The sequence below is a fragment of the Camelus bactrianus genome, chromosome 2 (assembly GCF_048773025.1).
Source record: "Camelus bactrianus isolate YW-2024 breed Bactrian camel chromosome 2, ASM4877302v1, whole genome shotgun sequence".
NCBI lineage: Eukaryota > Metazoa > Chordata > Mammalia > Artiodactyla > Camelidae > Camelus > Camelus bactrianus.
In genome coordinates this window covers 18,160,507-18,187,143 of record NC_133540.1, presented here as the reverse complement: position 1 = coordinate 18,187,143, position 26,637 = coordinate 18,160,507, and the positions used below count along the sequence as shown (strand labels likewise).

At 41.6% G+C, this 26,637-nt stretch overlaps 1 protein-coding gene across 3 annotated transcripts in view; it reads left to right on the top strand.

Moving 5' to 3' along the window:
• PDGFC (platelet derived growth factor C) overlaps positions 1–23,382 on the top strand; it is a 186,451-nt gene extending 163,069 nt beyond the window's left edge. For 2 of the 3 annotated variants that reach the window (XM_010955485.3, XM_074376577.1), the window contains 3 exons: positions 12,213–12,420; positions 17,045–17,262; positions 21,764–23,382. In XM_010955485.3, coding sequence (XP_010953787.1) covers positions 12,213–12,420; positions 17,045–17,262; positions 21,764–21,880 — 543 coding nt within the window. In that variant the 3' untranslated portion in view covers positions 21,881–23,382. The remainder of the gene's footprint in view (positions 1–12,212; positions 12,421–17,044; positions 17,263–21,763) is intronic. The other variant, XM_074376567.1, reaches the window with a different exon arrangement.
• The last annotated feature ends 3,255 nt before the right edge of the window (positions 23,383–26,637 follow it).

The following is a 26,637-nucleotide window of genomic DNA, read 5'->3' as shown; positions in this document are numbered from 1 at the left end:
TAAAATTTTATATAAGTATTTTTAAAAACAAATGTGGACCTCATGTACCATTTCAGAATCCATAGTTTCCAACTGAAGAATTACGGGCCTCCTCCTGATTTTGTACATTAGTCTTTAGTAAAAGCAGAGAATCGTATTTTTCTCAACAGCTGTTTAACGTGCGTCAGTGTCTCTGTCTGCCCCCTGTGTTTGTTTCCAGGGAAAACCTCCCGTCTGAGCAACTTCATTCAGCTTGGCTGGCTCAGGAAATAAATGCTTTTGGGTTGTAGCAGTGGGCTCAGTAAAACCTAAGGATTTCCAAAGTCCGCTGGGGAAGTGCTCTACCCAGTTGGTAAGGGATTAGACTGTGCTCCGAATATCAAAGGAAGAGGTTAGCCCCGTGTCAACAATTATATAATTCTATACCGTAAACCCCAGAACAAAACTAACCACTTCCTAGATGGTGAGGAGCAGTAGCGAGAGCTGAAACCACAGTTGATTAGAGCAGCTAAAACCACAGTTTTGCCGGGACTAGTGTGTAATTATTTCCATATATTCTGCAGAAAATCATCAGAAGCCAGAAAGTATTTCCACATCAGTGAATAGGAAAGACGTTTAGAAAGATAAATTATTTTAAAGCAACCATTTGTGAAAAACGAGGAGTTGGGGAAGTGGCGTCATAGTCACTGCATGAATATTCATATTCTCAGAGTTAAGTGAGCTTCTTTGAAACTGACTTATCTGAAATCATACTGCTTGCGTTCAAAGTTTCCAGTTCCCCATGAAGTGAGTAGTTTCAACCCAGTACTCTTCCTGGAAGCTAAGTGCTCAGAAAGTGATTAAAAGTAGAATTTTAATGTCAGCATTTTTTCACATTTAGTAAGAGGTGACATTGAATTCACTGTGATGACTAAGTTAGCCAAGTGCCCGACTCAGTTAAGGAGTTTCTGACATGGAAATTTACCTCTTTTTATAAAAACGTGTTGTATTAGTTTGTCTTTAAAAGCCTCTAAAACAGATTTCTACAGACCCTTGTTGAATCTTAGTCCAGGTTTTTTGTTTTTTTTTTTTTTGATCTATTAATTTTTTAATTGAAGTATAGTCAGTTTACAATGTTGTGTTAATTTCTGGTGTACAGCATAATAGTTCAGTCATACATGAAGATACGTATATTCGTTTTTATACTCTTTTTCATTACAGGTAACTACAGGATATTGAATATAGTTCCCTGTGCTGTACAGTAGGACCTTGTTGTTTATCTGTTTTATATATAGTAGTTAGTATCTGCAAATCTCAAACTCCCAATTTATCCCTTCCCACCCTCTTCTCCCCCTGGTAACCATAAGTTTGTTTTCTATATCTGTGAGTCTGTTTCAATTTTGTGAATAAGTTCATTTATCTTTTTTTTTTTTAGATTCCATATATGAGTGATATCATATGGTATTTTTCTTTCTCTTTCTGGCTTAACTTCACTTAGAATGACAATCTTGAGGTCCATCCATGTTGCTGCAAATGGCATTATTTTATTCTTTTTTATGGCTGAGTAGTATTCCATTGTATAAATATACCACAGCTTCTTTATCTAGTCATCTGTTGATGGACATTTAGGTTGTTTCCATGTCTTGGCTGTTGTACATAGTGCTGCTATGAACACTGGGGTGCAGGGGTCTTTTCCAATTAAAGTCCCCTCGGGGTATGTGCCCAGGAGTGGGACTACTGGATCACACAGCAACTTTACTTTTAGGTTTTTAAGGGCTCTCCATGCTGTTTTCCCTAGTGGAGGGCTCTTCTCTTCTGACTGCAGACACACACAGACTTCTCTCCTTATTCTGTTAAGCCTCCTTATCGTCCTTCCCAGGAATCCACTGTTCGTTCTTTTTTCTCACGGTCAGACTTCACCAGGTTCCCCTCCCGTCCTCCATTTATGCTCTTGTTCCTCAAAGGCCTCTTTCTTCCTCACGACTTCAATAAAAGTCAGCAGATCCTGGGATACAGAAGGCCCCTGGTGGTGACTGCACACCTCTTGCCTCCCTCTCCTCCGTCTTCCCGCCGCGTTACGGCTGCCCCGGTCTCGCTGCTCAGCACTGTCCTCTCCGGCTGCATCATCACGGTCACGCAGGTCCTCTGACTGGTCCAGCCCAGGCCCGGCGCCGGCTCCGCTGCCCCCACCGCGCGTCTGAGTGTCGGGACACCCGGGTTCCGCTCCTTGGTCCTGGTCTCTTCTCATGTTATTTGTGTCTCAGTCGTGGCCGTGACTCACAGTGTATGTGAGTAACTCTGTATTTAATGCAGGGGAGGCGGTGGTTTGCATGTCCACGCCCCAAGACTCCTCCTTAGAACGCCCCAGCCTGAACTTTCCCTTTCCTCCCATCCTTGCCTGCTGTGCGCACACTGGACGATTATGTCCCGGGCAGCCCCTCTCATGAGCCAGTGTTCAACCCCCCACGGATCCTTCCCTCCCTTACACCCTCTTCCATCAGCTCCCGACTCCCGTGGATACGACCACAGTCAGGCACTTGGACACACGCCCTTCCTTTCTCTGCCTCGGTGCTGGTCATCACCTCATCAAGTGTTCTCCTGCAGCCTCGTGAATATTTTCTGGCCAGATCCCAAAAGGCGTTAGGGATCCAAAGTGTCCAGGAGACAGGAGACCAGTCCTCCGCCAGGAAGGAAGGAGCATGCAGGCACGTGGGAGAGAGATGTGCATTAATTTCAGTGTCATGCGGCCAGCTGAGGAAGGGCGGTGTGGACAGAAGTCTGGCTGTGACCGCCTCCTGGAGGAGCAGTGACAAAACAAAGACAGGACCCACCCCAGGGAAGCAGTCTGGGCAGACGTTCACCTTCCATTAGAGCGTATCTCACTTTTCCCCTCAAAGCAATGTCCTGAGGTTTTTTTTCTTTATTACCCTTCCCAGTTTCAGCTCTTTGCTCACACTTTTTGTGTTGTCAAGCTATTTAAATAAAAAACTCAGTACTAGTGTTTCTTCTCCAAAATAAAGTCTTCTGCCCACAGAGATTGAGGGTCTTCTATGACCATTAAGCTTACTGAACTGAAAATCGAAAATACCTACCAACACAGGTGCCATTTTTCAGCTCGATCCCCACGAAACTTCCTGCAAATTTCCCTGAATGGCCCTTAAGTGATACCTGAATAAATACTGAACAACAAGAGAAGGTTCTGCAAGCAAGATCCCTGAGGATCCTGGTTTGAGGTGCACGGCTGTTGCGGTGTTTCAGGGGAGGTGCGTTTTCCTTCCAGCCGTTCTTGGTTTGCATTCTCCTGCACCTGCGGCCCCTCACTGGGGGTGTTTCCCGAGCGCTGTCATGCAGCAGATCCCAGGCCGTCTGTGTGATGACGTGGGCTCTGTTGTCAGACGCTAGCAGCGGCGACATCTCGTTTCAGCTTCGCATGGCTTGTCACATTTTTTGGATCAAAGGAATAATTTTTAAAGTCTTAGGAGGAACAACCCCCTGATTTTGGTTTCCCGCAGATGCCAACGTGGAAGATGCCCTTGGGACCAGATTGCTGAGTTGGCCCCTGGAATCCCAGTTTTCCGTCAAGATTTGGATGTCCAATCCGCAGTTTTACCGAGGAAGTGGGAAGTCTGTGTGTTGCACCGGCGTGCAGTCCAGCCGGCCCTGGGAGGGCGCTGGCTTCGAGAACTTCCACCCTGAGGCGCTGGTGTCGGGGTGAAGTGCTTTAACCGGGGTGACTGCAGACCTTGGACTTTAGGTGATGAGGTAACGGTGTTGTCGTCTGCAAGTGTTGTCAGATCGTGGTGGTGCTGGAGTTTCATGCCGTTAGACACGGTTGTTTCATCCACTAATTCAGTAGGACTGCGCTTAGAACAAAGCATTCCTTTTAGGGGGGAGGGGGGCAACATTTTCCACAAAGCGGGCACCTCTTTTTCCATAACTGAGCCCAGGCAGAACCCCAATGCTCGTGGCCTTAGGAGGTCAGCTCTAGGTTCCAGCCTTAAGATGCCTGCTTTTCGGTGCCGAAGGGTAAATACCGCGCCCTGCTCAGACTGGACCACCACCAGAGAGGACTGTATAGACGGGCCAGGTTTTATTCAGTTGCCACACGCTGGGAGGAAGATGCTCCCAGTCTTGAGACGCGATGTGACACAGCTGCCTCCTTCCCTGGGATTTCTCACTTAAACACACACAAGCTGCAGCACTCACAGTGCTAACGCATCCTTGAGCAGGGGTGCCAGCTGTCCATCTTCTCTGCTGGCTTGAAAGTAATTTCAGACAATAACCCAGATGACTGTTTGGATGGTTTCCGATAAGAACGGAGGGGAAGACCAAGAAGTGCGTTTAACTCGACTGTTCCAGGGCATGCTGCTGTCTTTCCAGCACCTCCCGGCAGCCCTTCCTGGCGGGAATTGGTGTCTGCGTGCCCCATCTGCTGCTCAGCCTCTTTAGAGAAGTCAGACGTGTGTTCAGAATATCAGCTCACATTAGGGAACTGAGACGGGAGACCCTTTCAGGGTCGACTTTTCCTTCTCTTCTGTTTGTTACTGTTTTATTCTTGTGGTGCTGTCTTGTTTTTAGTAGCCACAATAAAACCTAATCAGCATTCCTAACCCTGCTGTTAGGTATGAATGAGGCGGCAGGTTGCTTATCAGTCTGAAGTGGCCTGTGTCCAGCTGGCTAAGAGAGAGGCAGCCTCGGGGGGGAAGGGTGGAGCTCAGTGGTGGAGCGTGTGCTTAGCATGCACGAGGTCCTGGGTTCAATCCCCAGCGCCTCCGTTAAAATAAATAAGTAAATAAAAATAAACCTATTTACCCCTCCCCCCAAAATTTTAAAAAATAAAATTAAAAATTAAAACATTAAAAGCAAAAAGAGGCAGCTTTGGGGTGAGGGTACAGCTCAGTGGCAGAGCATGTGCTTAGCATACACAAGGTCCTGGGTCCAATCCTAGTACCTCTGTTAAATAAATAAAATACATATATAAAAATAAACCTAATTACCCCCTAGTTTTTTTTTAAATAAAATAAATTAAAACATTAAAAAAAAAAAAAGGAAGCAGCTTTAGGGAGAGGGTGTATAGCTTAGTGGTAGCAGTGTGAGGTCCTGCCTTCAATCCCCAGTGTCTCAGAAAAACGTATATATATGTGTGTGTATGTATAACTGAATCACTTTGCTGTACACCTGAAACTAACATTGTCAATCGACTACACTTCAATTAAATTTTAATTTAAAAGAAGAAAAAATACATATAAATAAATTAACCTAATTACCTCCCCCTCCCCCAACATTTAAAAAAATAAAATTAAAATTTTTTTAAAATTTAAAACATTAAAAAAACCAAGAAAGGAAGAAGCAGCTTCGTAAGCCCTAAAAGTTTGGTGACAGACACTGCTACTCGGGGTAAACATTTGTGTATGTGAGTGTGTTTGCCCAGGGACGGTTCATTGTAAAGGCTGTATTTTTAAGATCGCCCTCCCCACAGAAATGCCAACAAAAAGATAAGCTCGGTGTTTTTAGAGATAAGGATTTATTGTGAAAAGACAGGCAGTTCTGAAAGCATTTCCCCAAATAGGAAGTAGGCTTTCCTTGTTCTACACAGAGACAGTAATCCACATGTAACATATTTAAGGTGGCCGCGATCAAGTACAAACACGCTGAGAGGCTGCTTTTTTTTTTTAATGAACACGGGAGAAGTCAGCAGGGGAACTTCCTCCTGCAGGCTGCTGTCTTGAGCTGTAAACAGGGATTCACGTGGTCATTACATGGTCCAACCACCTGGGCTGCCAGTTATTTTTCACCAAGAAAAGCAGAAATATGTTGGCTTTTCAGTTATTCTTTCAGATTAAGGTCGCTTTTAATGGGTCACACTCAGCAGGATTTGTTGCATACATCTTGAGTTGCTTAGGTGATCTGTGATAGAAGTTCTCCGTCTGGCTGTGTTTGGGCGAGGGCAGAACCTCTCCTGTGATGCAAGTACCTGTCTTGTAGAGGTTCAGCTGCCCAAGGGCAAGAATTTTGGTCTGTTTTGCTCACCGTGCCCACGTGATGGACTTTTTAATAAATATTTGTTCAATGATTTAATGGACGTGGTATATACCATTAACCTTCGTTTGCCCCTATAATAGATACTGAGTTGAGAATTCCATGACAGCATGTTTTAGTCTGCTAAGGCTGGTATTACAAAGTACCCCAGATGCAGGGGTTAAACAACAGAAATTTATTTTCTCATGGTTCTGGAGGCTAGAAGTTCGAGATCAAGACTGGTTTCCTCCGGGTGCATTCTGCTTGACTGGGGACTGTCACCTTCTCCCCAAGTCTTCATGGGGACTTACCTCTGTGCATCTCTGTGCCCAAATTTCTCCTCTTACAAGGACCTCTGCTTGCAAATGTCCTCTTCTTACAAACCCAGCAGTGGGATTTGCTGGGATTGCCAGATCATATGGTAGCTCTGTTTGTAATTTTTTTTTTTTTGCTGAACTTCCATACTGTTTTCCATAGTGGCTCAACAGATGTACATTCCCACCAGTGATGCACAGGATTTCGGGGAAATGACACCAAAAGCACAGCAAGAAAAGCAAAAATCAAACTGGTAGGACTTCATCAAACTGAGAAGCTTCCGCACATCAGAAGACACAATCAGCAAAACTGAAAAGGCGACTTGTGGAATGGAACAGAGCACATGCACACCAAACACCAGATTAGGAGTTGCTATCCAAAACGCACAAAAAAACTCACACAACTCAATAAGCAGTAAAACAGAACAAAACAAGAATCTGATTGTAAAATGGGCAGAGGAACTTAATAGACATTTATCCAAGGAAGATGTACAGATGGCCAACAGGTCCAGGAAAAGATGCTAAACGTCACTGATCACAAGTGAGCTGCCAACCAAAACCCCCCTGAGATACCACCTCACACCTGTTAGACTGTCTTCTTCATCAAGACAAGAGATGGCAGGTGGTGGCGGGGAAGTGGAGAAAACAGACCCTCTTGTATCCGGCGATTACCTAGAATTCTTAAATTTAAAAGCTGAAGAGGAACTTAAAGGTGACTGAGTTTAGCAGCCATGCTTTACAGAGGAGGAAACGGAGGCTGATGGGGCTACCGGATTGGCTCAGATCCCTTTCCTGGTGCCACAGTTTCTGGGTCCCTGCAGGCTCCCCGACTCCCGATCAGGGGCTTCTTTCATATCGAGCTACCACTCGGGGCGACTCTCCCCAAAGAACTTACACGACCTCACCGTGTGTAGGATCATGGCCACGTGCCCGACGTTTTAGAAATGCGTGCTTGGGCAGGACAGCTCAGCTGCATCGAGGTTTCAGATCTGTCTTCTGGTCTTCCACCATCTGTCCTCCCAAAGTGCTGTACCCGAACGGGTCATCCACCCAGGGGCTTGCTGCCACCCTGCAGGTCAGAGCAGAAAAGCTTCCTTCTGGCTTACTAAGCAGGGGCGTGGATTAAGTTAGTGATGTATGTTACAGAACCAAGACTCTGCCTTCCATTGCTGACCACGGTCACTCACTCAGTAGCCCCAGAGCAATCTGTCACCTCGGAATGCGCGTCAGTTTTCATGGCAACTGAGATACGGGGTGGGGGTGTGCAAATCCAGTTTTCACTTGGAGGCACTTGGCCCAATCATCAGCGTTTTTATACAGCTAAGACATTGTTGGAATTTTCTAGATAGTAAGTAAAGGAGGGCAGGGAGGCTTTGGTTAGGAGAAAAATTAAAACTTAAAAAATAGTAAACGGTGTTTTTCTCCTCCAACTTCTTTTTATTTTTTTTCCATTGCCCCCCCTTTTCTCTGAAAATCCCTGTAGACAGCTTCAAAAAGCAGAACTTCACAAGTGAACAACTCAATTGTTCCTTGAACCAGTGGGTGGGGTGACAGTCATAAGAAAACCCTTAAAAAATAAAAGCACTGGCTTTCTCTGTTCTGTCCCAGGGTTGAATCTTTGAATCCAGCGGAAGTGAGTTCATTCTCCGCTCCTGCTTTTTTGGGTGGGGACTGCTGGGTGTGCTTGAAATGTGTGGGTGTGTGGTGATCTTCTTAAAACTGTATCTTATTTTAATTTAAATATTTAAAAGCATGGAGGTTAATAGCAGCAACTAGTATATGCCTGCAGTAGCATTTGCTGAGTTATTTTTTTCCAGCCTTTGTCATTGGAGGGGATTGATGTCTGATACTTCACTGAACCCAAGATGTGCATATTCTGTTTGTCCCACATCACGGACTTAATTTTGTTTTGCTTCCTTTTGTAGAACTTCTTTCAACCTTATCTCCCCAATACTGCCTTCAGTTGGAACATTTCATTGCTTCTGAAGGAATGCTCTGTACCTTTCCAGCAGATGTGGAAGCAGATAAGCCAAATCCATACCTTTAATAACAATGTTATATCATATCTGAAATACACATCTGCACTCTGACACCTCAATGAACAGTATATACTTTAAAAAAATTTTTTTGAAATGTAATTGATGTACAGTGTTAGTTTCAGGTGTCCAGCAAAGTGATTCAGTTAATCACTATATAACTGAATATACACTTTTTGTATTGGCTTTGTGTGCTGTTTACTCCCTTCATGCAGATCGACACATTCCCTTTATTTTGTATCATCATAGTCATGAGTAGTAACTCACTTATTCTTTGAGCATCTCTGAGCCTTAATTCTCCCTTTATATAAACATACACATTTTGGCTTATAGCTTAAAAATCTGCAAAAGAAACTGCATTAACTTTTTCAGATTATAAGTGGAATCAATATTAACCAGAATGGTTAAATTCATCATGAAAACTTTTATTAGATAATTGCTTATTTACAGCTATACTGTAGTTATCAATCATAATAGCACTCCCTATCAAAGCAGTTTTGCATTTCTTGGACAATGAGAAAATTACTAGGAGTGAAGACAAATATATTCAGTTTGGTTTATACTCTTAAGGTTGGAGAGAATAATTGAAAATAGCTTAGTGCTAATATTTTAGCCAGAATCTTGACATTTTTAAAAATAGAGATTTAAAATAAGAAAGAAGTTGTGGTACATTTATACAGCAGAATACTACTCTGCCATAAAAAAGAATAAAACAATGCCATTTGCAGCAACATGGATAGACCTGGAGAATGCCATTCTAAGCGAAGTAAGCCAGAAAGAGAAAGAAAAATACCATATGATATCACTCATATGTGGAACTTTAAAAAAGACACAAATGAACTTATTTATAAAATAGAAACAGACTAACAGACATAGAGAACAAACTTTTGGTTACCGGGGGGAAGGGGGTGGGACAGGATAAGATGAGAGATTGAGATGTGCAGATGCTAATGCCTATATACAAGATACATAACAAGTTTATACTGTAGAGCACAGGGAACTATATTTAATATCTTGTAGTAACCTAGAATGAAAAAGAATAGGAAAACAAATATATGTATGTACATGGATGACTGAAACCAGAAATTGACACAACATTGTAAAAATAAATAAATAAATAATAAATTTAAATTTAAAAAAATTTAAATAACGATAAAATCAGTGTTGACCCAAGACTGCCACATTAATTTCTGCCAATTATTTTTTCTGTAAAACTGCCCCGCTTCCCCACTGTGGCAAAGCGGGGCCCCACGCCCACAGAGCGTGAGTCCCAGCAGGGGCAGGGTCTGCCCCAGAGGACAGATGTCCTTCTTCCTGACTGACAGACCAGCTTCTGCTTTTCCAGCCTCTTCCCCTTGGGACAGCCTGGAGAGGAGAGGAGGTGTTTCCAGTTTGACACAGCTGAGATGTAGGGGATGGTGACGGCACTGAGAAGGGTTTCAGGGATACACTGCGTTTCAAGAAAGGCTGTTGCAAGTGTAAAGGTTTCTTCTGTAGCTCACAAGAGGGAGAGAGAGTCTTGCCCACAGGGGCAGGGGGGAAGGTACAAGGTCTGAGACGCATGTGACCTGTGCGGCAGCTTGTGAACAGACTAGACTGATCGGGACACAAAGTGCTTGTCTTTGATGATCTGAGGATTAGGTGGGAAGGCGAGCGAGGTCAGACAGTGAGGATCCTTAGTGCAGGGGAAGGAATTTGGATTTTATCCTCCAGATAAGAGATCACTCTAGGCGTTTGTCCAAATTCATCACATGACCAGCAATAACTTGTTTTAGGTAGATTAACCCAAGGTTATGCAGCACGAAATAAAAGCAGTAAGGACAGACTGAAGCAAGGAACAGTTCAAGGCTGCTCTGTGTCATCCATGGTTGTCGGTCTCTACCTGACATCCAAGAAATGGGAGGACCTAATAGGATCTTTTTTTTATTATAGCAAATGTTATCATTTTTACCTGGTCCTCAAAAAGAATCCAGACTTATCATACAGAAAATGCTGAAAACATGGATAGTATATGGAAGAAAATTAAAATCACCCATTCTCATTAAAACCAGAGATGAAAACTCTTGGCATATTTGGCACTTTTGATTTTTTTTGTTTTATTTCAATTAATGTGTGTCAAAGAATCATGGTATATTAATGTTCTGTTTTATATAGCTTGGATTTCTTGTAATTTACTACCTAGTGGCCATTTCTGTTTTTGTTGTTCTTTTGGTGTTGTTTTTAATTGAAGTACAATCAGTTACAATGTGTCAGTTTCTGGTGTGCAGCACCATGTCCCAGTCACCCATATACATACATATATTCCTTTTCATATTCTTTTTCATTAAAGATTATTACAAGAAATTGAATATAGTTCCCTGTGCTGTACGGAAGAAATTTGTTTATTTTAATAAAAAAAAAATCCTAGAAGTCCTCATTTTTAATGCCTGTACAGTATTTCACCTTAAGAGTACAGAGTACAGCGTTGTTAACTATTCCACTATCGTAAATTTAGATCTTTATCAATGTTTTGTTACTATAAATGCTATTCTGATAAGCACCAGTCAACATAGTCAACATAAATATTTTATTTAATATGATTTTTCTCCCTTCCCTGCAAATAAACTAATTAATTAAAAAAACTCAGTGGAGCCTTTGTTCCTTATTTTTTTGGCCTGTTTTGATTTTGGTTCGTATCTCCCACTCCCCATCCATAGTCCACTATAAAAATTGGGAGGCAGTTTCTAATGTTTCTAATCGAACTTTTCCTGAAACTATCGCCTCCTTTTGGTGCTTGCTGTTTCAAATGGTGTATTTTAATCTATTGCTCTAGACCTGGACATTTAGGGGGTTTTCACTTTTTCTCCTTTTCAATACTGTGATGACTTGATATTCACGTGCATGTATTTCCAAGGGTACAAATAAAAGGATACAAACCTCCAAAGTGAATTACAGGGCCCTGGGACAGACGCACCTTCAACTCTAGCATCCTGTGTCCATCAGTTACATCCACCAAAGTGGTACCAACCTACACTCACTTCTGCAGGCAGAGCAGAGAGATTCAATTTACCTGCATCCTTGGCAGTCCTTTCTTTTACGTGCTTGCCAAGCTCATGGAAGTGAAATGGTATCTCCTTTTTTTTGAAATACCTCTTTGTTTTGCATTTCTCTGATAACTAATGAATTTTAGCATGTTTTTGTACATCCAGTGGCCATTCAAGCTTCTTACCTGAAATTTGCCCATTTTCTGTTATTTGTCTTTTTTTTTTAATACATATTCTATCCTGTGACAGGTATATGGATTGCCAAGGTGTTCTCCCAGTATCTGGATTTTGATTCTTGTATAGTATAAAATTTAGGCAAATTTATTAAAGTTATCTCTTATGTTTTGGGTGTTTTTTATTTTGATTGCCAAGTTCTCCAGTGTCATAGGCTCTCAGCTGTATTTTCTTGTAATTCTTTACAGGTTAATTGCTTTATAATAAATTTTTAATTCAACTGACACTCATTTGTGTAACAACCAGGTGATTTTCCAGAATGAGGAGAGTGAAAAGTGGAAACAAAAAAATTGGGTAGACTCTGTACGGGCTTCCATTGTATAAGTCCCTACCTGAACCATTGAGATGTTTTCTTTTTTGTTCAGACACCAGAGACCCACACCCACCATGGTTTGTGGTGAGGAAAGTGAACGTCTTTCCCGTTGAAAATCTTTTCCCACAGAGGCCCTGTCCAAGTTCATCTCCATGAAGTCTTTGTGAAGGAATGGCTGCTCGCTGGGGCTGAACATAATTTCACCTCTGGGGGTTTTCAGCCTGGTCTTCAGCCACCTACCTAACTTCACACATGAGCCCGGAAGGAGCCCGTTGTCCCTTTTAAAACAGTTGACATAGGTCCGTTTTCCTTTCAGCAGTTCACAGAAACCGTGAGTCCTTCAGTGTTGCCCGCCGCGGCCCTGCCCCTGGACCTCCTTAATAACGCGGTCACTGCCTTCAGTACCTTGGAAGACCTGATTCGGTATCTTGAACCAGACAGATGGCAGTTGGACTTGGAAGACCTGTACAGGCCAACTTGGCAACTGCTGGGCAAAGCTTTTGTTTTTGGGAGGAAGTCCAGAGGTAAGCACCCTCTTCAGGTTAGAACCTCATTTAATTTTCTCCACAGCTAATGTTTCAGATTCTTCTGCCCCACCTTTGGATGAGTCGAGTTTGAAATTCTCCCGTGAGATATTTAAACAATCCATTGTCATAACACGTTAGCCTCTTTACCTGTGAAATAAGAAAACCTACAGAAGGAGGCCCTGACGTAGTGGGCTTGGAAGATTTAAAGAGATGCTTTTGCTGAGAATTCTCATTTCTTTCATGCAAAAATATTTTGATGAAGTCTTCTGTTACATTTCACCAGAATCATTGCTTCTTCAAATTTAATATGGGGAGGTAAATGGATTTAGAGACTCAAGGGAGATTATTGTAGCTGCTAACCGAAGTTTGGGGCTAGAAAAGTGGAAAACTCAATTAAAATCGTTGTCCACATGTCCCTGAGTCAGGATTATATCAATTCCCATTTCCTAAGCCTAGAAACTTCTGAAAATAATGTGAAAAATAACAGTGGCTTGTCATAAACTAGAACTAGTAGTTTCCAAGATTAGGGTGCACTGTAAGAAAATAATGGCCTGGAGGAGCCCACATGGTGGTAATTGCTCCCTGCGTGATGCTTCCAAAATGATCACTTCTGACTGTTTGAGCTCATCTCCCTTCAACAGTGAAAGTGTTGATAATTAAACTTAATTCCACATAGTCAAGATATTGGAAATAATGCCAGCCGAGTTTGCTCAAAGGCTGGCTTATCTTCCCAGTACCATTGGAACTGGAAAGCATCCCAGTCAGACACAGATGAAAATGTTAACTGGGTAATTAGAATGCAAAAATCTGTTTCAGTCTGTCAGACACATTGAAATCTACCCAGGGTCACTTTAAAGAAGGGACGGACAGTCTGAAGAGTGTCTGTAGAAACAGCAGTGTTAATTTCAGCAACTCACAAGGGCAGATTGCATCAGGCGTGTTCTTCTTCGGAAAGAAACCGGATTCCTGCCCTTTCCTGCTTAGAGGTGCAGCCTTTCTGCCCCAGGAACTTTCAGCTCCGTGGGTGCTGTTCCGACTTGCCCAGCCATGGTATTTGGCTGTTTCCCTCAGCGATATTTGGAATCGCGGTTCAAGTCCATAGGCAGCTGAATCTTGTCCAGATGCTGAAAGCTGTTACATATTTATAAGATTTGATCTTGATGAATAACTTACAAGCAACACTTCCCTCCCCTCCCACTCAGGAACAGGGGAAAAATGCAGACCTGCAAGGCTAGCTGAAACACCATGAATAGAGCTTTTGTGAGCAAATTTGAAGTAGATTTTCATGCAGATCTGTAAGGAGCAGATGGAGTCAACAGGCTTCTGAGCTCTGATCTAGTTTTTTGACAGCTGATCTAGGGATTCAAGCCTGCTAACCTCCCTTCTGGCCATGCCTCTTTTGCCTGTATCTCTCTCTGCTCTGGGTGCTCAGTGAGGGTTTGGCCAGCGGCTAGCGTGTATTTAAAAGGTCCAGCACCCACCGCATCAGATCTTTCAAATATTCGTTGAACACTTTCCAAATTGAAGCCCTTTGCAGTTTGCCAAAGCTATTAACTTTTTTAAGCATACAGTAAGTGTGAGAAAAGCAGTGTATATTTTTGGAACTTTACATAAACTAAAACGCAGGTGTGAGATAACATCTATGTAGACAAAACCAACTCCCCTCCCAAGAGCCTTTCTACAAAGGAACCAGGAGTAAAAACGTTTAAAAGCTTCTAATTAAACACTGAAATAGATTTTCCACAGAATAAACATATCACAGTGTTACCACATTCATCTTAGAAGGACCACCCTCAGATTGCATTATAGTAATAGAATACTTTTGGACTGACTATCTTAAGAGAATGAACACAAACAAAGTAAAATGTGATCATAAATTTTTTTCAAACAGTATTATCCTTTTTAGTAAAACCTGCAATATTTCTGCTTCTGAACAAGAAAATACGCATTAGAAACATAAGTCTTCATTGATGACAGGCTGAAAATCTTCCTTCTTCAGAAAGACAGGCTAATGCATGTACTGTCTTAGGGAACAGTTATGAAAAGGAAATAAAACTTCTGAAGGCCAAGTTTTACTTTACAAATATTTTGCAGGGAGAAACTTCAAAATATTTGAGTTATTTTTAAACGTATGTGTTGGTACATGATCCCTCTTTCTCTGTCTCTTTGCTGCCTAGACGTTCTGCCCGTTTGGAGAATTTATGACACCAAGTTGTAGTCATGTGACTTAACTTTAATGAGGCCTAGATGAGTTTGAAGCCCTGAAAGCAGGAAACCAGAATTTCAAATGAGATATGCCAGACTGAAGGTCCTTCCTTGCATTCTCAGCCCAGGGTGCACTGCATTAATGTTTTTTCCGTTCCTTTATTTGCCCTGCCTTCCTCTGGTTCAGGGTTTTCATTCATACCTTATTCCTGCCGAAAAAAAAGAAAAACACCATATTTTCTAAGTCAAGCTTAACTAGTACTTTAAAAAGGGCTTTTGACTTTTGTGTCAAACATGATAAATGAGTGGAAGTGAGGTTGAAAGCGTGTTTAAATTTTCACATTGTAGCAGGTACCCTAACTTCGTTCCCTTGGGAAATCCATCTAACCTTTTATTGTGGTTAAGTAAACATTTGAAAGGGAACATACACAGTCTCATTTTCTAGTTTCATGAAATAGTCTGCTTCAAACTCTTTGAGGTAGATGAATAGCTTTTGCAAGTTAAGAGCTTCATTCACGGCATAAAGAAGCATAAATCTTCAATAAGCATTAAAAATGTTGGCAGCCGGCTTTGGTAGGTGTGTGCCTGCTTTAGGCTTGCTCTCCCCCGGCCTCAGTACTAACTTCCAGAGAAAAGAGTTAAAGACGCTCATCTGCCGTTCGGCAGCAGAAGAGTAACGTGCACACGGACCGTTAGTTCAGCAAAATGAAATCAGATAAATGCGTGACATCGTTTAACCTAATTATCTCATTAATTTTATTAGGGATAAGCTGGCCTTTTATGACACTCAAAAAGAATAAACTCATTTCCTCTTAAAAATTGAAAAGCTATCCTTTCACAGGACCAGTTTTCCGATAAAAAGGAAATCTTTAGCTGTTGAGATAAAACAGTGATTTTTCTTTTGCAGTGGAGAAAACAATTTTTAGCTGAATAAGGTGTTGAAATGAGCCAATTGAATTAACATTTCTTTGGTGTTTCCCTCTACCTGAGCAAGGTTTTAGTCAACCATATAGTAAACCATATAGTTTATAGGCACTTTTAATTTACAGTTGCACATGCATAATCTATAACATATTTTTTGAAAATACTTATATTGGCTTCCTTTGACATTTTAGAAAAACTTGACCACATAATACAAATATAACATAGCTAAGAAAATAAGCATTTGATTTTTAATTACCTTGTCGTTTTAAAAGTATTTAAAAACATGTTGGCACAATTTTTAAAACTGGGTTACAGAGTGATTATTATTATCTGAAGCTCTCTTTAGCCAGAACCTATTATTTGTAATGTTCCCAATATTAGTAAAAAGGTTTTTAGCCAGATTTATTTTATTTTAGATAGTGTTCCTAAATTTTAACAAAAGCTCTAGTTTGAGGAAAGAAGAGCTTTGATGAATTGTCTGTTATTCAGAACTTCAATTTTATCGGAATTGCTTTTCTTGAATGTTTCTAGGGGAAGAGGGCAAAGCTGTAAAGCAGAAATTAAAATTAAATTAGAGATGCTTATCCTAATAATTATCAACGACTTCATGTTACATATAAGTTCATATTAAACATGAAGTGTTATTCAGTGTCATTTTGTAGTTAAAAACAGTGGCTCTTTGAGAACTTACTGTAACAATCTAATGAAAGGTAATTCTGTTTGGTCTTCACAAATAGATATTCTTTTAAAGAATAAGGCACAACATAGTTAACCAACTTGCTAAAAGAATAACAATGGTTCTAAGTTAGATATTCTTTCATCCCTTAGAAGAAGAGAAATCTGAAGGAGTCTAGTTACACTAAATTTCAAAGTCCGTAAATTACTCAATACACCAATGCTTCTGCCCTTTTTAATGTATCTTTTTCACTCCTGGTCCACTCAGCCCTCTTCAGAAATTCATTCCTTCTCATTCCTCTTCACACTCTACGATTCTTACTGCCAGAAAGATTGTAGAAATTTCTCTTAACCAGCTTGGTAAGTCATTCCTCATGAGTTGCGTGAGCTTTGTCATCCTTCAAAAACTGCACTTGCCTTTTCATCGAAGCGTTCGTCGCTGGACCTTCCAGGCTTCCTCCAGTGATCCTCTTGTTCACTTTTCCACGAAGGTTACGCGTGTAGCCCTCCTTTTTCTCTCTGAAGTCTCCTGCCTGTAGCTCCGGACTCTGGGTGGCTGTGTTCTTCCCTCTGCACAGTGCCATCTCTTCACTGGCCCCTGAGGCGTAGGAAGCTTGCTTTACCATCGCGTAGAGGCCAGGCTTCCCGCAGCTTCACGCTCAGACCCGGTGAAGGTGATGAGGATGCTGCTGGGGGGGGGGGGGGGCTGTTCGTGAAATAGCTAGACTTGAGCACGAATGCGGACAGGGAGTCTGCGGAGGTGCGCACGGCTCAGCGCGTGAACGCCTGTCTTGCTTGCCCCCCGTGTGCCCCGCAGCGGTGGATCTGAACCTCCTGAAGGAGGAGGCGAGGCTGTACAGCTGCACGCCTAGAAACTTCTCGGTGTCCGTCAGGGAGGAGCTGAAGAGGGCGGACACCATCTTCTGGCCGGGCTGCCTGCTGGTCAAGCGCTGCGGAGGGAACTGCGCCTGCTGCCTGCACACCTGCAGCGAGTGCCAGTGCGTCCCCAGCAAAGTCACCAAGAAGTACCACGAGGTAGGCGTGCCCTTCCCGCCGCGGCTCTGGGGAGGGAGGGGTGTGTCCGAAACAGGAACAGAACAGTGTATCTGAACTGGATTCTTGTTGGGAAGGAGATGCCGCGTTCGTGAAAACAAAACAGAAACAAGGCTTATAAAATAGTTCATGTTGTTATCTTATTTTTATTTTTAATTAGGACCTTGAACTCAGAAACCTAGACAGCAAGGATTAAGAAAACTTATCCTCTAAGAGTTCATCATGGATGATCAGTGGAGTTGTTGGGGTTTTTTTGTTTTTTACTTATTTTTAAGTGGTTTCAGGTCTTTATTTATTTATTGAAGTACAGTCCATTACAATGTGTCAATTTCTGGTGTACAGCACAGTGTCCCAGTCATGCATATAGATACATATATTTGTTTTCATATTCTTTTTCTTTAAAGGTTATTACAAGATATTAAATGTAGTTCCCTATGCCATACAGAAGAAACTTGCTTTTTTCCTTCTCTGGGTTTTTATCTCTTGTACAAAAAAGAAATAGGAAGGGATAATATTCTCAAGAGAAACTTGAGGAGGTAAATGATCGTCTGTTTTGGAGAAAAGAGATCTTTGACATTTATGTTTCCATTTGGAGCATTGTGGGCACATAAATCCTAAGAGACATACTCATAATTATAGGTCCTATTATTCACAATTTATATCATCCTGTTTTTCACGCTGCCCCCAATAATATGTTCACTCTTTCAAACATTCTTCATCCTTCTGTCTCTATTCTATGGAATTAAGGAAAATGTAAAATTAAATGTGAGTAGTTATTGTTTCTCAGAGTCTTGGGAACCTTAGAATTTGTACATTCAGATTTTCGTTGTCCCTAGTGACACCCCACCCTCTCTCCCCTAGCTTCACGTAGCTTTCATCTGTCAGGAAGCAATCCCTCTTGATGGGCCAACTTTAATTTTTACAAAACGTTCTTGACAAACTAATTTTTACCACACCATGCCAAAATCTGCCTTCTGACATCATTTCAGTATGGCTTCATTAGCTATTTTTTTTCCTACTAAGTAAAAGAAGAATATAAATAAATATCTGCTTCATAAATTAAGTGGTTTTTTTCCTAGGCATGCAGACGTCAAAGAAACCCCATCTGTCGGGTGATCTGAACACACACGGGGTCAGAAATGCCCTTCACAATACTGTGTGGACAATTGATTAAGTGGGAAAACAAACGCTCCAGGTTCCTGATCCCAGATCGACCATCACCTTGTTGGGACCAGATGCAGGACACTTAACCTTAGTCAAGCGAGGGAGAACTGTGAGAGTCTCCCAGGTTTTCCCTAGAGGTGTTATTCTGTGACAGTTACTAGATGGCGAGATTTAGCAGAGGACGTCCAGAGCTGGCGGTCTGTGACTAAAAACAGGGCTGCGGGCTGCCGTCACTCGTGTTCCACTTTCATTCCTGCAGCGCACGCTTCTCAAGATCCCTGTGCCGGGTCAGCCTCCATGCCTGTTGCAGGAGCTCACTGGAGCTCCCGCCGGCTCTGCCCCGGCGATGGCTTCGTTGCTGTGCTGTGAACTGGGAGTCTAGTCAGGAGAAGACCCTCCCTGTGGTAGTTCTAAGGCATGCTGAAGTAAAATGCCTTTAAGGGTAGGCAGATAGCAGAGCTGACTGGCGTGATACACAAGGATCTGATGAGAGGGCTCCTTTCCCACCTGAAGTCATTCCATTTTGAGCTCTCTGAAGCAGGTACTTACTAAGCGAAGTGTATTTGGGGACCTGATTTGAGCCAACAAGTCTTGGGTTTATGCACCACCTTTCTAAGAACTATAAAACCCAGAGTAGTCTTACTAGCTTTTTGAAACAAGCTCATCAGTCGAGATCATACTTCTGGTGTCAGCTGACTCAGTCCTCAGATCAGGCATTTCCTCCTCCAGCCTAGACTTGTAAATTTCTTTGCAAATTACATTAGTTTTCGGGTTATCCAGAAAGTCACTGCAGAGCGTGAGCAATCTGTTTTTAAAGTCTCAGATAAAATTCATGTGCAGGGAAAGACCATGGGCAGTGCGTAGACTCACTGGCCTTCCAGAATGACAATAATTCGCCTTTCTCCTGCCTTTGAGTGGGGTTGGTCACACACGTGTCATCTGTGTGTGCACACGCACGAGTCTGGATGTGTATTTAATCATGTGACGTGTAGCGCAAGTTTCCCACCAATATCTCTAAACTACATGTTACCTTCTCCACGCTTCTCAGATATCTCCAGTAACAGTCGTGTCTTGCTTTGTTTTATTGCTCTGTGGGAATTATACATTTTTCTGTGGTGGTCTTTTTATTACCCATCAAATTACCCTAGGAAAAAAAGGATTATTTGCTTGGTGGAATTCATAATTTCCGAGGCCTAAATTTTTCCCAGTCTTAGATTTTGGAAGGCAGTTCCGAGTCTCCTAGTACTCCTAAGTAAATGGCAACTTTTAAAAAACATAACTTAAAATAGTTCTAAAATCATGAAGTCATTGAATACCATTAATTGGGATCTAGAGATTTAACTCATTTAAAGTGAAGCCCATCTTGGGCTGATTCTTTTTGATGATCATTCTCCCAATTTTCAGTTTAAAGATCATTCCACTTCACGGAGAAGGCACAAGCAAGGACACGGCTTGGAAGGTGGAATTTCTCTCTCTCTCATCTCGCTCTGTTACACCAGCTTCCTGACACACTAAGATGAATCATAGTCACTGTGTCACCACAGATGTGACTGAATTATTCCCTCTCTTGGTTTCCTTTGGCATTTTCATTGGGTTTTGTTCAACCACTGTGAGCCCCCCAAAAATAAGTGTACAAACTTAAAAGTCTCATAAAATATAGCAAGGATGTTACTGCTGTGATGTTTTCCCGCTGTGCACCTGAAAGTCACACAACATTGTAAATCAACTATACTTAAATTTTTAAAAAGTTAACTATGTCTCATAGTTTTACAAGATTTTGCAGTTTATCCCTTTAGAAAGAAAGTTACTAAATAAATAGAGTATGACTAGTCATGTTCTGAGTCTTCATGAAATTGGTAACTGTCACTCAAACTTGACTAATTCTTCTTTGGCAGAAGTACAGATGCTTGTGTTCCCTGAGCTGTTCACTCATGTGTAAAATAGGGGTAATAATTGTAAATTACTTCATGGAATTCCTGGGAGTCAAATCATGTAAAAACATTATTATAGAGCCTGGCACCCAGTAAGCATTCAAAAAATGTTAGCTAATTAACCTTTAATATGATCACATCCTTCAAATGAGGGACCCGTTCTCTGTTCTTCTTTTTTAAATCTTCAAGTAGAATAGTCAGAAAACCTGACTTGCACCTTTTGGGGGTTTTTGTTTTTGTTTTTGTTTTTAGGGTCTTTGGGGAAGGTGATTAGGTTTGTTTATTTATTATTGTCTTTTTAATGGAGGCGCTGGGGATTGAACCCAGGACCTCATGCTTGCTACTAAGCACGTGTTCTACCTCTGAACTACACCCTTCCCCTTAAACTAGGCGCCTTTTTGGATTAATGATTATTTCCAGGAATGGTATCTTTCAGAAGTGGCTCTATGAAGTTATGTGTGTCAGACCCAGAGAGCATAGAAGCTAGACAGTCTCTTATCATTCTACACTCTGAGCTTTGTTCATAATGCAAACACACATCATTTCTAGGCAATGCACGTTGAGTAGTAGTTGGTTCTTATCAAATACGTCAGATAATCCATAGCTCCGTCCTTTTGTCTCAGCATTAAAGGGGAATGTTTTGTATCACTGTTAATTTTGCTATACTTTTTTGTTAAAAAAGAAATATCTCAGCCATTCAAAGTGCAAATAACTTCTTTAATTGAGGCATGCTTGGTATTAATGCCAAGCCATCTCCGCCCGGTAGGACCCAGCTGCCGAGTGTTAGTTGTGACGGAGGCTGATGTCTGTGAAGTACATCTAATCCGTCTCATCGAGTTCATAGCGGACTTGGACGGTGGCCAAGAAAATTAATGGGCGGCCTAATTGAGCAGACTCAGCTGCGGAGGGGTCGTGTTTCCTCCTACAGCAGCGCGGGACTCGGTGCGTTGCTGCAAGGATGGGTATCTGTTCCAAGCGTGAAGAAATGAATGAGTGAAAGAAACCAACAAATGGGGAAATGAATCGTGTGAAGGGTGCGGCAGTGGTTCCAAACTCCCTAACCAGGGTGACATTCTCCCTAGTGCGATCGGATATGGAAAGTAAAGAGGGCTGGCGGGTCTTTGGACGTACGGTCTGTTGGTGACTCCTAGCAGCCTCCTTCCAAATGATTGGTATTACAGGGTCTTCTTTTTCAGGAAATGATGGCGAGCGTTTATGAATTCCTTGAGGGGTGGGGGAACGTGTTCCCAATGCTCTAGGGAAAAATTAAGATGTGCTGAGTGGCTGCTGGGGCCCCGAGGTTCTGTGCCAGGAGATCGTCTTCGTCCCTGGGATCAGACGTCACAGGCGTGGGTTGACTTTAAGGTGGTGGCCTTGTTCCCTTTCAGGTCCTTCAGCTGAGACCCAAGACGGGTGTCCGGGGTTTGCACAAGTCCCTGACCGACGTGGCCCTGGAGCACCACGAGGAGTGTGACTGCGTGTGCCGAGGGAACGCGGGAGGATAACGGCCCCGCAGTCCAGCCAGCGCGGGCTGGGGCTGCCTCGGGGGACAGGGCCCGCACCGGCCTCCGGCCCCCTGCCCGGTGCTTCTCCAGGGCCCTTCCATCTGCGGGGCCTACAGGCGATCCAAGGGAGGAGGCGGCCCGCGGCGTCAGGGCTCTGGCACCCGCTCTTTGCAGGGGATGCTCGGATGCGGGGAGGCGCGGTCCAGGCGTGGAAAAGGATGCAGGGCTGTCGGCCGCTGGCCAGTGGCCCGTCCCCACGTGCTCCCTGGTCTCCAGGCGGCTGGCGTTCACGTCAGCACGGGAGAAACGCGTGGCGCCGAGCACCTGATGCTGTCACCTCGCTTAACTCTCCAATTCTGAGCTCTGGGCCTAAAACGACGGAAATCTGGGATTTTCTTCTTCTATTCACATATATAAGCCAGAGTGTTCTATGTCCCGCCAGTGTGGGTTTTAAAAAGGAACTCTGTTGCCATGAATTAAGCTTCTGTCACCCTGATAAGAAAGACTGGAGTTTCCACATTTCTTATTACAGTTTCTACCACTTAGAAGCAGAGAACTACATTCATGGCCAGGAAGAGACAGCTTTCAGAAGAGTGGCCTTATTTTCACTTTATAAGTCAGTTTATTTGTTTCATTGTGTACATTTTTATATTCTCCTTTTGACATTATAACTGTTTGCTTTTCTAATCTTGTTAAATATATCTATTTTTACCAAAGGTATTTAATATTCTTTTTTTTTATGACAACCTAGATCAACTATTTTTAGCTTGGTAAATTTTTCTAAACAGAATTGTTATAGCCAGAGGGACAAAGATGATATAAAATATTGTTGCTCTGACAAAAAAAAAAAAAATACATGTATTTCATTCTTGTATGGTGCTAGAGCTTAGATTAATTTGCATTTTAAAATACTGGAGCGGGGAATGGATAGAATTTGGTAAGTTGCCAAGACTGTTTGAAAATAAATAAATTAGCCTATCATTCACTTGGATCATTGGAGGCGCCAGTAAGAAGCAGCACATGGGAACAGGTGTCCAAATCCAGGCATTAATAATCCCTAACCCTTATTTTGGGAAACATGAGCCTAGCTCAGAAGATCGTAAAGCACCTTGAAAAAAGAGACGTGACAGCTTCCTGACAAAGCGATTTGCTGTCCTGTAGGAACACGTGCTATTTATTGTGACGTTCTGGTTAGATTATCTTTAAACTCAGTTCCATACACTTGTATAAATACATGGATATTTTTATGTACAGAAGTATATCCTTTAACCAGTTTGCTTATTGTACTCACCGGCAACTGAGAGGAAAATCAGTTAAATACTTTGCTTGTAAAATGCTTAATATTGTTGCCTAGGTTATGCGGTGACTATTTGAATTAAAAATGGATTGAATCACCAAATAAAAGAATGCAGCTATTCTAGGGAGAAACTGAGTGTGTGTTTGCAAAATCTGTCTCTTAAACTCCAAGAAAATAAAAGTGACAAAGTTTTGTGTTACCAAGATTTTTATTACACAAAATTATTTTTATTACACACAAAAAAATTATTACGCAAAAAAAAATTTACTGTGAGAAAAAACTTTATCAATTCAAAAAATAGGCAGAAAAGTGAGCCCTTTCATTAAAACTTTGCTGTCTCTTGGCTTCAGGGCTTTTGAGCAGTAGTTTTGTTTTTCTCCATCATCTTGATGCTGACTTTTTGGTTAAATTAAATGGCAGCGACTTGGAGTTGTGTGTGATGAATGAAATGCTTGGTGATAGCTCGTATGGCAGTGTGAGACTGGGGGAGAACCCTGTCGCCTTCCACTCATGTCTTCATTAACAAGGGCTGAGACTAGGTGAGGTGAGCGCAGGTCCGTCTCGAATATGAACCCACACGCTGTACCCAGGACACCTCAAGGTGGGTGCCGCAGTTTCAGATGCAGATCACTAGACAGGCAGGTGTATAGGTAGGTGTCTTCAGTGCCTGAGCCTTGCCTTTGACCTTGCCTGCCACTTCTCAGTTTTGAAACTTACTGCAAAGCCATAGAAACAGTGTGGTAAGGCTAATAAGTTTACGCATGCAGAGAGAATTGAGAGTCCAGAAATAAACCCTTACGATTATGGTCAATTGATTTTGACAAGGGAGCCAAGACAATCCAATGGTGAGAGAGTATTCTTTTCACCAAATGTTGCTGGGACCACAAGTTATCCACATGCAGAAGAATAAATCTGGACCCTTACCTCACACCATACACAGAAATTAATTCAAAATGGATCAAAGATCTAAAATACAATTGATAAAACTGAAACTCTTAGAAAGGAGAAAACTCTGATGGCCTTAGATCAAGTGGTCATCTCCCAGCTATGACACCGAAAGCACACATGGCAAAAAGAAAAATAGATAGACTGGACATTCTAAAAATTAAAAAAAAAAACTTGTGTACTTCATTGGACACCAAAAAGAAAATGAAAAGACAAACCGCATAATGCGAGAAAATTTTGCAATTCATATTCTGAAGACAGTCTATTTAGAGTATGTAAAGAACTCTTACAGCTCAACAGTAAAAAGGTAAGTAATTCAATTGGAAAGTGAGCAAAGGGCTTGATTACACATTTCCAAAAGAAAAAAAAAAATACACAGATGGCCAAAAAGCTCATGAAAAGGTAGTCAGTATTATTAGTCACTAGGGAAACACAAATTAAAATCCTGAGATAATCACTTTACTCCCCCTGGAATGGCTAGAATCAAAAAGGCAAACAATGGTGAGGATGTGGAGAAATTGGAACCCCATACATTGCTGGTCTGATTGTAAAATTTTGTGGCCATTTTGGAAGACAGTTACTCAGTTCTTCAAAATGTTAAACCCAGAGTTAATATGCAAATCAGTAATTCCACTCCTAGGCATGTAGTTAAGAAAGTTGAAAATCCTGCACATGAAAGTTCATAACAGTTTTCATAATAGTCAAAAATAGAAACCACCCAAAGGCCCATCAACTAATAAATGGATAAATAAAATGTGGTCTACCCATACAAGTGGAGTATTTGTAAGCAATAAATTTAAATGAAGTACTGATACAAACAGCATGGGTGAACCCGGAAAACATGCTTGGTAGAAGAAGCTATTCCCAAAAGGCCACAGAATGGATAATTCCACTTATGTGAAATGTTAAGGACTGACAAATCTATCAAGGAAGGAAGTAGACTAGTGTTCTTCCCACAGCTGGTGGAAGGGGTAAATGGGCAGTGACTACTAACAGGTTTTCTCTTTGGAGTGATGACAATATTCTTAAATTAGATAGTGATCATAGTTGTTTGAATATGCTAAACCTCCTGAAGTATACACTTCAAAAGGGTGAATATTTTTGTATTTGAATTATACCTCCATGTAGTCATTTCTTTTTAATTAGAACTCCAGAATTTTTTTCATTCATATACTACAGTATTTAAGAAACAAAGCCCCTCCTCCTGAAAAAAAAAAAAAAAGGAATAAAATAAAAGAAATTATCTAAAATGCAGTCACCTAGTCCACACCATCTCTGTCCACTCTCTGGTAGTGTCGGTGCATAGATAAATGAGTGGGCAGTGTGATGGAATTCCCAGGCTCACATTGGTCCCTGGTAGTGACAGTTAATGTCTACACCTTTGCCATGGCTTAATGGTGGTTGGGGGATGTTTTCTCATTTGAAGTTGGTCTTTGCCTCATCTTGGTCTAACCAGCAGGATGAAAGTGCCTTGACAATTGCCGTATGCTGGCACAGGTGGGTCTGGTCTCTTTGCTGTCATCACCAGGAGAAAAAAATGGTCCAGAGAAACATAGGTCCCAGAAGACTCCTGCCACAGATCTGAACCCAGTCCCTGCCATGGGGTCACGTCCTGTGGAGTCCAGGCAACCCCCAAGCTCTTGGCTGAAAAATGGATGATTCTTGTTGTAAGCTGCTGGCAGCTTGAGGATGTTTGTTATGCAGCATTAACTGACAGTGGTGACCAATACATATTATTTCCTTTAAGATATTTTAGTGAAACTTTCATATATACCTTCACTTGGAACTTTTGAACAACAAAAAAAATTGAAATGGAACAGAAAAAAATGTACTTTGAAAATGTTTTATCAACCTAAGAGATAGCCCTTCTAAACATTCCCACTAAAGTTGTGAAAAAAAATGATGCTGAAAACATTAAAAGCACAGAATCATTTGCTAAGCACTGGATTCTATTTCAGTCAGTGTCTATTGTTTTGTTATTAAGAAGAGGAAATAAGCACTTGGACATACAGCCCACCTCTTCAGTACTATCATCACTGTTGTTTATTTATTTTGTGTTTTAATACATATAAGTAATACAAAACATTAAAAACCATTTTACAAAAATGTCTCATGTTTGTATTTTAATAAACTTTTATAACTTGAAGCACTTTGGGAAATTTTCTTCTGTTCTTTCAGTTATTTTTGTTTCCAAACTTCACTCTCTTCTCTGCTTCCTTCATTCCTCCCTCCTTTTTGTTTTTATGAAGTTATTTGCATAATTTCCATGCCTTTAATTTTTTTTTCTGATCATTTACATAATGCATAGTTTATGGCCAGACTATTGTTTACTCTATGTGGGAAGGATGAATTCTTGATTCCATTATTACTTTTCAAAAACTTGTTTGCCAAACGGAACTACAGTTTGAGGATTAGACTTACATTCAATTTAATTTTCTGTTTCTTGTGGAGGCAGGAGGTCAAGGGGACTTGGAGAAATGTGTAACCTTTGGTGAGAGAATTCTGCTCATCCCTC